The sequence below is a fragment of the Bombina bombina genome, chromosome 6 (genome assembly GCF_027579735.1).
Source record: "Bombina bombina isolate aBomBom1 chromosome 6, aBomBom1.pri, whole genome shotgun sequence".
In the NCBI taxonomy this organism is placed as follows: Eukaryota; Metazoa; Chordata; class Amphibia; order Anura; family Bombinatoridae; genus Bombina; species Bombina bombina.
The window spans coordinates 1,070,787,639-1,070,800,504 of NC_069504.1; the positions used below are offsets into that span (position 1 = coordinate 1,070,787,639).

General features: G+C 41.9%; 1 protein-coding gene across 1 annotated transcript in view; it reads left to right on the plus strand.

Annotated features, from left to right (window-relative positions):
• The window catches only part of LOC128664888 (aldo-keto reductase family 1 member B1-like), a 186,091-nt gene that overhangs the window by 80,314 nt on the left and 92,911 nt on the right, over positions 1-12,866 (plus strand). Inside the window, exon 5 of the mRNA XM_053719684.1 lies at positions 7,992-8,069. Coding sequence (XP_053575659.1) covers positions 7,992-8,069 — 78 coding nt within the window. The remainder of the gene's footprint in view (positions 1-7,991; positions 8,070-12,866) is intronic.

The following is a 12,866-nucleotide window of genomic DNA, read 5'->3' on the forward strand; positions in this document are numbered from 1 at the left end:
TAGCAGACTTTTCTGCTTAAGGTATGACTAGCCATATTTCTAACAAGACTGTGTAATGCTGGAAGGCTGTCATTTCTCCTCATGGGGACCGGTAAGCCATTTTCTTAGTCTCAAGCAGAATAAAGGGCTTAATATGGGCTATAAAACTGGTAGACACTTTTATGGGCACAATCGATTGCTTTATTTGGGCATTTTATACATGTTTATGCTGGTTTTTTCACATTTATAAGCTTGGGGAATGTTTTTAACGTCAGGCACTATGTTAGACACCTTTTCCAGTCAGGAAGGGCCTTCCCAGTTGTAGGCTGAGCCTCATTTTCGCGCCATTACTGCGCAGTTGTTTTTGAGAGCAAGACATGCAGATGCATGTGTGAGGACCTGAAAATAGTTGGAAAGTTCCTAGAAGGCGTCATTTGGTATCGTATTCCCCTCTGGGCTTGGTAGAGTCGCAGCAAAGGCTGTAGCTGGGACTGTAGAGGGGTTAAAACTGTAACCGGCTCCGGTTTCGTTATTTTAAGGGTTAAAGCTCTAAAAATTGGTGTGCAATACTTTTAATGCTTTAAGACACTGTGGTGAAATTTTGGTAAATTTTGAACAATTCCTTCATATTTTTTCACATATTCAGTAATAAAGTGTGCTCTGTTTAAAATTTAAAGAGACAGTAACGGTTTTGTTTTAAACCGGTTTTTGTGTTTTACTGACAAGTTTAAGCCTGTTTAAAATGTCTGTGCCTTCAGATAAGCTATGTTCTATATGTATGAAAGTCAATGTGTCTCCCCCTTCTAAATTATGTGATAATTGTGCCAAAGCGTCCAAACAGAGTAAGGACAGTACTGTCACAGATAATGAAGTTGCCCAAGATGATTCATCAGATGAAGGGAGTAGACATGGTTCTACATCATCTCCTTCTGTGTCTACACCAGTTTTGCCCACGCAGGAGGCCCCTAGTACTTCTAGCGCGCCAATGCTTATTACCATGCAACAATTGACGGCTGTAATGGATAACTCCATAGCAAATATTTTATCCAAAATGCCTGCATATCAGAGAAAGCGCGATTGCTCTGTTTTAAACACTGAAGAGCAGGAGGGCGCTGATGATAATTGTTCTGTCATACCCTCACACCAATCTGAAGGGGCCATGAGGGAGGTTTTGTCAGATGGGGAAATTTCAGATTCAGGAAAAATTTCCCAACAGGCTGAACCTGATGTTGTGACATTTAAATTAGAACATCTCCGCGCACTGCTTAAGGAGGTGTTATCTACTCTGGATGATTGTGAAAACCTGGTCATTCCAGAAAAATTATGCAAGATGGACAAGTTCCTAGAGGTTCCGGTGCACCCCGACGCTTTTCCTATACCCAAGCGGGTGGCGGACATAGTGAATAAGGAATGGGAGAAGCCCGGCATACCTTTTGTTCCCCCTCCTATATTTAAGAAATTATTTCCTATGGTCGACCCCAGAAAGGACTTATGGCAGACAGTCCCTAAGGTCGAGGGGGCAGTTTCTACTCTAAACAAGCGCACTACTATTCCTATCGAGGATAATTGTGCTTTCAAAGATCCTATGGATAAAAAATTGGAGGGTTTGCTTAAAAAGATTTTTATACAGCAAGGTTACCTTCTTCAACCCATTTCGTGCATTGTTCCTGTCACTACAGCAGCGTGGTTCTGGTTCGAGGAACTAGAAAAGTCGCTCAGTAGAGAGACTCCGTATGAGGAGGTTATGGACAGAGTTCACGCACTTAAGTTGGCTAACTCTTTTATTTTAGATGCCGCTTTGCAAATAGCTAGATTAGCGGCGAAAAATTCAGGGTTTGCGATTGTGGCGCGCAGAGCGCTTTGGCTAAAGTCTTGGTCAGCGGATGTTTCATCCAAGACAAAATTGCTTAATATCCCCTTCAAGGGTAAAACTCTCTTTGGGCCAGAATTGAAAGAGATTATCTCAGACATCACTGGGGGAAAGGGCCATGCCCTCCCACAAGATAGGCCTTTCAAAGCCAAGAATAAGTCTAATTTTCGTTCCTTTCGTAATTTCAGGAACGGACCGGGCTCTAATTCTGCATCCTCTAAGCAAGAGGGTAGTACCTCACAGACCAAACCAGCCTGGAAACCGATGCAAGGCTGGAACAAGGGTAAGCAGGCCAAGAAGCCTGCCGCTGCTAACAAAACAGCATGAAGGAGTAGCCCCCGATCCGGGACCGGATCTAGTGGGGGGCAGACTCTCTCTCTTTGCTCAGGCTTGGGCAAGAGATGTTCAGGATCGCTGGACGCTAGAAATAGTTTCTCAGGGTTATCTTCTGGAATTCAAGGAACTACCCCCAAGGGGAAGGTTCCACATGTCTCACTTATCCTCAAACCAAATAAAGAGACAGGCATTCTTACATTGTGTAGAAGACTTGTTAAAGATGGGAGTGATACACCCAGTTCCAACGGCGGAACAGGGAATGGGATTTTACTCAAATCTGTTTGTAGTTCCCAAAAAAGAGGGAACTTTCAGACCAATCCTGGATTTAAAGATCCTAAACAAATTTCTCAGAGTACCATCGTTCAAGATGGAAACCATTCGAACGATTCTACCCACAATTCAGGAAGGTCAATTTATGACTACCGTGGATCTAAAGGATTCGTATCTACATATCCCTATCCACAAAGAACATCATCAGTTCCTAAGGTTCGCCTTTCTGGACAAACATTACCAGTTTGTGGCCCTCCCATTCGGGTTAGCCACTGCTCCAAGGATTTTCACAAAGGTACTAGGATCCCTTCTAGCGGTTCTAAGACCAAGGGGCATTGCAGTAGTACCGTACTTGGACGACATTCTAGTACAAGCGTCGTCTCTTTCAAAGGCAAAGGCTCACTCAGACATCGTTCTGGCCTTTCTCAGATCTCACGGATGGAAGGTGAACATAGAAAAAAGTTCCCTGTCTCCGTCGACAAGAGTTCCCTTCTTGGGAACAATAATAGATTCCTTAGAAATGAGGATTTTCTTGACAGAAGTCAGAAAGTCAAAACTTCTAAACGCTTGTCAAGTTCTTCACTCTATTCCTCGTCCTTCCGTAGCTCAGTGCATGGAAGTAGTAGGATTGATGGTTGCAGCAATGGACATAGTTCCTTTTGAGCAAATTCATCTAAGACCATTACAACTGTGCATGCTGAAACAGTGGAATGGGGACTATACAGACTTGTCTCCAGTGATTCAAGTAGATCAGAAGACCATAGACTCACTCCGTTGGTGGCTAACCCAGGATCACCTATCCCAGGGAATGAGCTTCCGCAGTCCAGAGTGGGTCATCGTCACGACCGATGCCAGCCTAGTGGGCTGGGGCGCGGTCTGGGAATCCCTGAAAGCTCAGGGACTGTGGTCTCGGGAAGAGTCTCTTCTCCCGATAAACATTCTGGAACTAAGAGCGATATTCAATGCTCTCAGGGCTTGGCCTCAGCTAGCAAAGGCCAGATTCATAAGATTCCAATCAGACAACATGACAACTGTTACATATCTCAATCATCAGGGGGGAACAAGGAGTTCCCTGGCGATGAAAGAAGTGACCAAAATAATGCAATGAGCGGAGAATCACTCCTGCCACCTATCTGCGATCCACATCCCAGGTGTGGAAAACTGGGAAGCGGATTATTTGAGTCGTCAGACATTCCATCCGGGGGAGTGGGAACTCCACCCGGAGATCTTTGCCCAGTTGACGCAACTATGGGGCATTCCAGATATGGATCTGATGGTGTCTCGTCAGAACTTCAAGGTTCCTTGCTACGGGTCCAGATCCAGGGATCCCAAGGCGACTCTAGTGGATGCACTAGTAGCGCCTTGGACCTTCAACCTAGCTTATGTGTTTCCACCGTTTCTTCTCATTCCCAGGCTGGTAGCCAGGATCAAACAGGAGAGGGCCTCGGTGATATTAATAGCTCCTGCGTGGCCACGCAGGACTTGGTATGCAGACCTGGTGAATATGTCATCGGTTCCACCATGGAAGCTACATTTGAGACAGGACCTTCTTGTTCAGGGTCCATTCGAACATCCAAATCTAGTCTCCCTCCAGCTGACGGCTTGGAGATTGAACGCTTGATTCTATCAAAGCGTGGGTTTTCAGATTCCGTGATAGATACTCTGGTTCAAGCCAGAAAACCGGTAACTAGAAAGATTTACCATAAAATATGGAAAATATATATCTGCTGGTGTGAATCCAAGGGATTCCCATGGAATAAGATAAAGATTCCTAGGATTCTTTCCTTTCTACAAGAAGGTTTGGATAAAGGATTATCTGCGAGTTCTCTAAAGGGACAGATTTCTGCTTTATCTGTCCTACTACACAAACGACTGGCAGTTGTGCCAGATGTTCAAGCATTTTTTCAGGCTTTGGTTAGGATCAAGCCTGTTTACAGACCTTTGACTCCTCCCTGGAGTTTAAATCTAGTTCTTTCAGTTCTTCAAGGGGTTCCGTTTGAACCTTTACATTCCATAGATATTAAGTTGTTATCTTGGAAAGTTTTGTTTTTGGTTGCTATTTCTTCTGCTAGAAGAGTTTCTGAGTTATCTGCTCTGCAGTGTACTCCACCCTATCTGGTGTTCCATTCAGATAAGGTGGTTCTGCGTACTAAGCCTGGTTTTCTACCAAAGGTTGTTTCCAACAAAAATATTAATTAGGAGATAGTTGTACCTTCTTTGTGTCCGAATCCAGTTTCAAAGAAGGAACGTTTGCTATACAATTTAGATGTAGTCCGTGCTCTAAAATTCTACTTAGAAGCTACAAAAGAGTTTAGACAAACTTCTCTGTTTGTCGTCTATTCTGGTAAATGGAGAGGTCAAAAAGCAACTTCTACCTCTCTTTCCTTTTGGCTTAAAAGCATCATCCGATTGGCTTATGAGACTGCCGGACGGCAGCCTCCTGAAAGAATCACAGCTCACTCCACTAGGGCTGTAGCTTCCACATGGGCCTTCAAGAACGAGGCTTCTGTTGATCAGATATGTAAGGCAGCGACTTGGTCTTCACTGCACACTTTTGCCAAATTTTACAAATTTGATACTTTTGCTTCTTCGGAGGCTATTTTTGGGAGAAAGGTTTTGCAAGCCGTGGTGCCTTCCGTTTAGGTAACCTGATTTGCTCCCTCCCTTCATCCGTGTCCTAAAGCTTTGGTATTGGTTCCCACAAGTAAGGATGACGCCGTGGACCGGACACACCAATGTTGGAGAAAACAGAATTTATGCTTACCTGATAAATTACTTTCTCCAACGGTGTGTCCGGTCCACGGCCCGCCCTGGTTTTTTAATCAGGTCTGATGAATTATTTTCTCTAACTACAGTCACCACGGCACCCTATGGTTTCTCCTATTTTTTCCTCCTGTCCGTCGGTCGAATGACTGGGGTGGGCGGAGCCTAGGAGGGACTATATGGCCAGCTTTGCTGGGACTCTTTGCCATTTCCTGTTGGGGAAGAGATATTCCCACAAGTAAGGATGACGCCGTGGACCGGACACACCGTTGGAGAAAGTAATTTATCAGGTAAGCATAAATTCTGTTTTTAGGGTTTATATTTATTTTACAGGTAACTTTGTATTTATTTTAGCTAGTTAGAATAGTTATTAAATAGTTATTAACTATTTAATAACTACCTAGCTAAAAGAAATACACAATTACCCTAAGTTACAATTAAACCTAACACTACACTATCATTAAATTAATTAAATAAATTAACTACAAATAACTACAATTAAATACAATTACATAAACTAACTAAAGTACAATAAATAAAAAAAGCTAAGTTACAAAAAATAAAAAAATAAGTTACAAACATTTAAAAAATATTACAACAATTTTAAGCTACTTACACCTAATCTAAGCCCCCTAATAAAATAACAAAGCCCCCAAAATAAAAAAATGCCCTACCCTATTCTACATTAAAAAAGCTCAAAGCTCTTTTACCTTACCAGCCCTTAAAAGGGCCTTTTGCGGGGCATGCCCCAAAGAATTCTGCTCTTTTGCCTGTAAAAGAAAAATACAACCCCCCCAACATTAAAACCCACCACCCACATACCCCTAATCTAACCCAAACCCCCCTTAAATAAACCTAACACTACCCCCCTGAAGATCATCCTACCTTGAGTCGTCTTCTGCCAGGCGACCCACAACGATGGAACCGAAGAGGAGATCCGGAGCGGCAGAAGTCATCATCCAAGGCGCGCTGAAGAAGTCTTCCATCCGATGAAGTCATCATCCAGGTGGCGCTGAAGAAGTCTTCCATTCGGGCGAAGTTATCTTCCAAGCGGCGTCTTCAATCTTCTTTCTTCAGGATCCATCTTCATCCCGCCGACGCGGAACATCCTTCTTCCCGACGGACTAAAGACGAATGAAGGCCCCTTTAAGGGACGTCATCCAAGATGGCGTCCCTTCAATTCCGATTGGCTGATAGGATTCTATCAGCCAATCGGAATTAAGGTAGGAAAAATCTGATTGGCTGATTGAATCAGCCAATCAGATTGAAGTTCAATCCGATTGGTAGATCCAATCAGCCAATCAGATTGAGCTCGCATTCTATTGGCTGTTCCGATCAGCCAATAGAATGCGAGCTCAATCTGATTGGCTGATTCAATAAAGAGAAGAAAAAGAAAAAAAATATTATGGATGTAATAATAGAATGGAGTTCCCTTCAGATTAGGGAGAAAGGGGGGGGGGTCAGTCCCCCTCTCTAGCCACTTAATTGAGATAATTCACTTTTTTCCCTGGGTGGTTTTTCTTTTTTCTTTTTTTTTTCTCTCTCTCTTCCTTCTTCTCCCTCCATGCGTTGTTTTAAAATTGATTAAATTTCTTAGTCTAAGATGACAAAGTCACAAGATAAGTTAAGATAAGTTAAGAATGATATCGTGGAACGTTGGAGGTATCTCAACCCCTATAAAGAGGAAAGCCATAGTCTCTCATATGCGTAAGCTTCAAGCAGATATAATGTTTCTGCAAGAAACTCATTTAAATATTGAAGAAACGATGAAACTGAAAGGTTCTTGGATAAAAGAGATAGTTGCTTCACCCAGTATCAGAAGGAAAAGAGGGGTAGCAATACTACTAGGTAAAGGGGTAGATTAGGATATAATGCAGGTAAGGAGTGACCCAGAGGGGAGATTTTTGATATTGAAAATTCGGATTGCCAAGCAAATTTATACATTATTTAACATATATGCACCTAATGAACTTGACCATAAGTTTTGGAATCAAATACAATCCCTGGCACTTTCTCTATCAGAAGGTTACCTGATCTTAGGAGGGGACTTTAATATGTCCCCACAATCTCCATTAGACAGACTGAGAAGTAATAACAAAAAAGTAAAGTCTAAAAAGGATAACCTAGAAACAAAAATATTTAAGAAACTTTTCCAAAACTTATCGGTCAAAGATATTTGGCGGGCCCAAAACCCTGATGAACGACATAAATTATGTTTTTAAACAACTTTCCAGTTTACTTCTATAATCAAATTTGTTTTATTCTCTTGGTATCATTTGTTGAAGGAGCAGCAATGCACTACTGGTTTCCAACTGAACACATGGGTGAGCCAATGACAATCAGTATAGATATGCAGCCACCAATCAGCAGCTAGAACCTAGGTTCTTTGCTGCTCCTGAGCTTTCCTAGATAAACCCTTCAGCAAAGGATAACAAGAGAAGGAAGCAAATGAAATAATAGAAGTAAATTGGAAAGTTGTTTAAAATTACACGCTCTTTCTGAATCATGAAAGAAAAAATTTGTGTTTCATGTCCCTTTTAACTATTTTGAACCTGATGGTGAGTGGATGCAAATGTTTTTTGCTAAGCTCTCCTGAAATAAGGATGTGGGAAGAGCTCTAATTATATAAACAGATAAAAGTGTTTTACCTAAATAATGTAACTCTTTATGGTCTTGTGTATCTTTATGACCTGTTATATCTTTCATGACATGTTTCTATTTCCAGTTGTTGTAATGTAATGTAATGTATGTTTTGTATTCTTTTTGTGTCCAGGCTGGTGATGAAGTATTACCCAGTGATGAGAAAGGGATGGTTATTGCAAGTGACACCCATTTCTTGGACACATGGGAGGTTTGTATCTACACTGATTATTTAATTATCAGTTGTGTATGCTTAAATACTAGACTGTATGATTTCATTATGGACTAAACGCATTTTAAAACTGCACCAAAAGAACAAACATTACAGTAATTATATATGTGTGTATGATAGACAGATAGACCGATAGACAGATATATTAAAAACATACCCTTTGTTGCGCATAACACAGATTTAACAATGAGTTTTACCCTGGATTTCCCCCCTTATCTTTTTGGGGCTCTGGGTCTAGTTCAAAAAGAGAAAAAGAGTCAAATTTAGACATTGCAAATAACTGCCTGAAGTACTTTCCGTATGCACAAAAAAGTCTCAACCTTTGTAATATTTTCATTGTACATCAACAATACAAATGGCCATTCGTGTTTAGTTCTGATGATACTGACCGCTATTGTCCCAGTATAAGCACTATGAGCCAAAGCAGGCAATACACTTAGGTAAATATTAAATAATAAAGTTCCAGATTACAATTTATCTGAACACAACCTTTATATCAAAGTTCTATCTATTAGCCCCTTGTTTTCCAAAGTCAACCAGATAACCGTGTCAGTTCTTTGGCAACTTAGCACCCAAGCTTGAACTATGTGCATGTCCAATACATGAGCAAGCAAAGCCCTTTAAGTAACAGCTTGGAGCCCCTACAATGTCCGGTGATTCCAACACCCACTCCGCCCACCGCAACCTTACCCACTATGTTCACGGTCCCAGCTCACCATTCCTTGTACAGTGCTAACTCCCGGACTCCTGTTCGTCCACTGAGCGTCTTCCTCGTGCACTCGGTGACGTCACTGGATTGGCGACCTGTGCTTCCTGGATGCGGTGGGTATACGGAGCAGGGTCTTAGCGACCTCCCTCTTCGGCGTCCTTACCGGTTACAGTGGCTTTGGTGGGGTGCGATACAGGTAATCCCCATGCAGCTTGTTTGCTTGACAATGGCGTGTTCGTTGGGCTGTGTTCACAATGCGTGTAGCCCCTACTTTGCTCAAGGTAAAGTGCTGTAAATTCCTTAGTTGCTCTAAACGGCTTTGTGCGGTGCAACAAAATTGCCCCAGTGAGTTCTAGACATCCGGATGTCAGTGCCGAATAAGTTGCTGACCAATGGCAAAAAATAATCGTCCAAAAAAGAAAATAATTCGCCAGCAACTTGTTATATATAAAACTTGACTTTTATTATGCAATTAACAATAAAACATGATACCGCCAGAAAACAACAGAAAGACACGTTTAGTCCCTAAAATCAAATTACTCACTCAAATTTAAGAACCCCTCTATGGGTTCTGTTTGGTAGAATCATCATTTAAAATTTAAAGTTACAGGGGTATACACTCTTTGTTCCACATGAAATACACTTTAGTAATGTTTATAAACCTCAGGTATTCTGCATTAATATGTGTGCAGAAAATAATTTGTGTGAAACATCAAATCATTTAAACAAGAAATGGAACAATATACCTGTGGAAAAAAATGCATATATGTTCATATCTATCAACAGTACTCAGCCACTGACAACTCTATAATGGCTCAATCTGGACAGTTTGTCAGATACTTCCATCCCTAAAATGGTAACATTTGTACATATGTACACCCATATAACTTAACCAAGGGATTTATCTGTATACTGTACATAAATACATACATATGTTTTTATAAATGGATGCTCATATTTGTTTGTTCAAGAGCCCAGTTAGATACAGATGAGACATGCTATTCAAAAATGGGCCCTAAGGTATACACAGGAAAAAACAGACAAAGGAAAAGCAAAGGAAAAACATGAAAAAGCATGCAACAGAATCTGGATGGCTAGAGGTGGAGATATATATGGATGAAATACGAATAAAAAATGAAAATGAACAAAACTAACCAAACTTGAAGAGGCGAGGGGCGAAAATCAACACCAGTAATTAATAAATCACACTCAGAGTTCAGACCAAAAGGAATCTTGGTCCAAAGCCTGAAGATCCAATACATTTCTTGCCTGGATAATATTTGGTATCTGTCCTCTCCCCTCTTCTGTGCCTGCACCTTCTCAATAATCATCCACCTTAACGATCTACAATCCTTTCCATGCTTGTTTACAAAATGATCTACCAGAAGTGTGCTGATCTTGCCCACATTGATTGTTGACAAGTGTTCACGAATCCGTGGGCGCACCTCTCTGGTAGTTAATCCTACATACCGCAGGTTGTAAACGGAGCACCATAGTAGGTAGATACAATAGGTAGATCTACAGTTAAGGCAGGATGCCACATCAAAAATCTCGCCTGTCACAAAGGATCAAAATGTTGTATCAACCTGGACATATTTACAAGCTTTACATTGTGAGTAGCCGCATTTAAAAGTCCCTCTGTGCCTCAACCATGACGATAGTGCCATTGCAGACACAGGCTTTCTGAGCTGAGATGGAGATACAATATTTCCAATTGATCTATTCCTCCTATAGGAGAATCTACAGCCCTTCTTCACTGAATCTGCAAGGCCATCATCAGCTACAAGCAGTTGAAAATGTCTACGTATGATACTACAGATATCTGGATATTGGGCTGAATAATGGGTCACAAATGTCAATTTGTTATCAGTGGTGTCTTTTAGCTTCACATGATCCTTAAGTAAAGTAACTCTGTCTGTTTTTTGTTTCTCTTCTAGCTTTCTTTAGTACATTCTTATTGTACCCCCTCTCCAGCAATCTGCTTTCCAGATCATCTGCATGCTTTTCAAAACTGCTCGCCAGTGTACAATTCCTCTTCAAACGGACAAATTGCCCCATGGCGACTTGAGTAGGGCACATGCCAGGAATGACAACTCCTGGCATGCAGGAGACTGTTCCCTGAAATCGGTTTCCTAAATACCTCTGAGGTGTTGTTACCTGAAGGCCAACCTCTCAGGTCCAGGTTTACCTGAAGGCCAACCTCTCAGCTCCATGTCTAGGTAATGTACCATGAATTTATCGAACTCATAGGTAAACCGTAAATTGAGATCATTATGACCCAAAAAAATCAACAGAATTGCTGGCAGAGCCACTGTTACCGTCCCACACAAAGAGCAGGTCATCGATGAAGTGACAATACAATCTAATGGCTGACCTGAACGTATTGCTATCTGCATAAATGTTGGACCGCTCCCACCAACCCATGTATAGGTTGGCGTAAGTGGGCGCAAACTTTGCGCCCATAGCGGTCCCACACTTCTGCAGATAGAACTCACCCTCAAATTGAAAGAAATTATGGGACAATAAAAACTGGGTTACTTCCAATATAAAGACTTTGAGTGGCTCATTGTACGCCGTTTCATTCTTCAAAAAATAATTTATCGCTTTCAGCCCCAATTTATGGGAAATGGAGGAATACAATGCAACAACATCCACAGTGAGCCATCCAGAGTCCCGTGTCCACTCCACCTGCTCCACCAAATTCAAGACATGTTTGGAATCCCTAGTATAACTGGGAAGGGCCCTGACTAGTGGCTGTAAGATGTCATCCAGCCACTCAGACAAATGCTCAAGCATAGACCCTATTCCACTCACAATAGGCCTGCCCTGAACATTTTCTAATGACCTGTGCACCTTTGGTAAGTGATGGAACACTGGAATAGCAGGGTGTTCCACATACAAGTATTGGAAAGTTTTGTTATCAATAAAACCTTCTCCAATGCTCCATCAAGCAGGTGCATAAGTTCCAGTGGGGTCCTGTCTCAATTTCTCATAGTTCTCAATGTTCCCCAGTTGCCTCAGAGCTTCATCAATGTTATGTGACCTATTCATAAGTACAACTGAGCCCCCCCCCCCCCCTTGTCTGCCTGCTTTATCACAATGTTTTCATTGTCCCCCAGGGACTTTAGGGCCAATTGCTCATTTTTAGTCAAGTTCTTTCCAACAGGTAGCTCTGTATCTGGGTGAGCGTTCTCAAGTCTGCCTCCACTCTTTTGTAGAATGTTTCCACTATGTTCCCTCTGCTCTGTATGGGGTAGAAAGTGGAAGGTTTTTTGTAGCTCCTTCCCACTACAGATGTACTTCATCCTCTATCCAACCTTCTCTTTCTAACCCCCTCAGAGCAATGAGGTCACATGTTTCGTGAAAGTGAAAACCCTGGTACATATTAGTATTCCCCAGTTCCTGGGATGGTACAATATTAGTTTCTGTATCTGCAGATGAAAAGTGGTTGCGTAAAGTGACATTGCGTACAAACCTATTAGGTACAACATTGTTCGAAACAAATTAAAATTAACAGTAGGTACAGAACCTAAACCCAGGCTTAGCACTTTGTTTTCGTCTGTTGTTAACATATGATCTGATAAATGTATGATGTTTTGTATTTTGAGGGGACCCAAGTCTATCTTATCGGGTATCTCCCCTGCGGGGGTACTTGTGTATTCGTGCCCCCTCCTTTCCTGGTGTGCTGGCCAATCTGAAAAACCTGTTCCAATTGGACAAATCCCTCATCTCTACCTCCTGTTGCCCTCATATCAGAATATTCGGGTGGATACGTAGGGTCAGGTGTGGGTTGGTGCATCTGGGCGCTAGACTGCGCTGACTGTTGTGCTGCCCTTGCTCTATTAGGCCCCTGCCATGTATCCATTCTTGTATACATGTTACCACATCCCAAGGATCTATTGTAATTGGTATTCATATTAACTATTGACTGATAATGGACTGACTGTCCATTATCCTCCCCTGAATCTGCCTCACTATCCGAGAAGGTCACTGATCTACCACTTCTACCCCTATGCCTCCTACTTCTACCTCTCCTGTTCCCTCTGTGTGTATACTGGCTTCTCCTA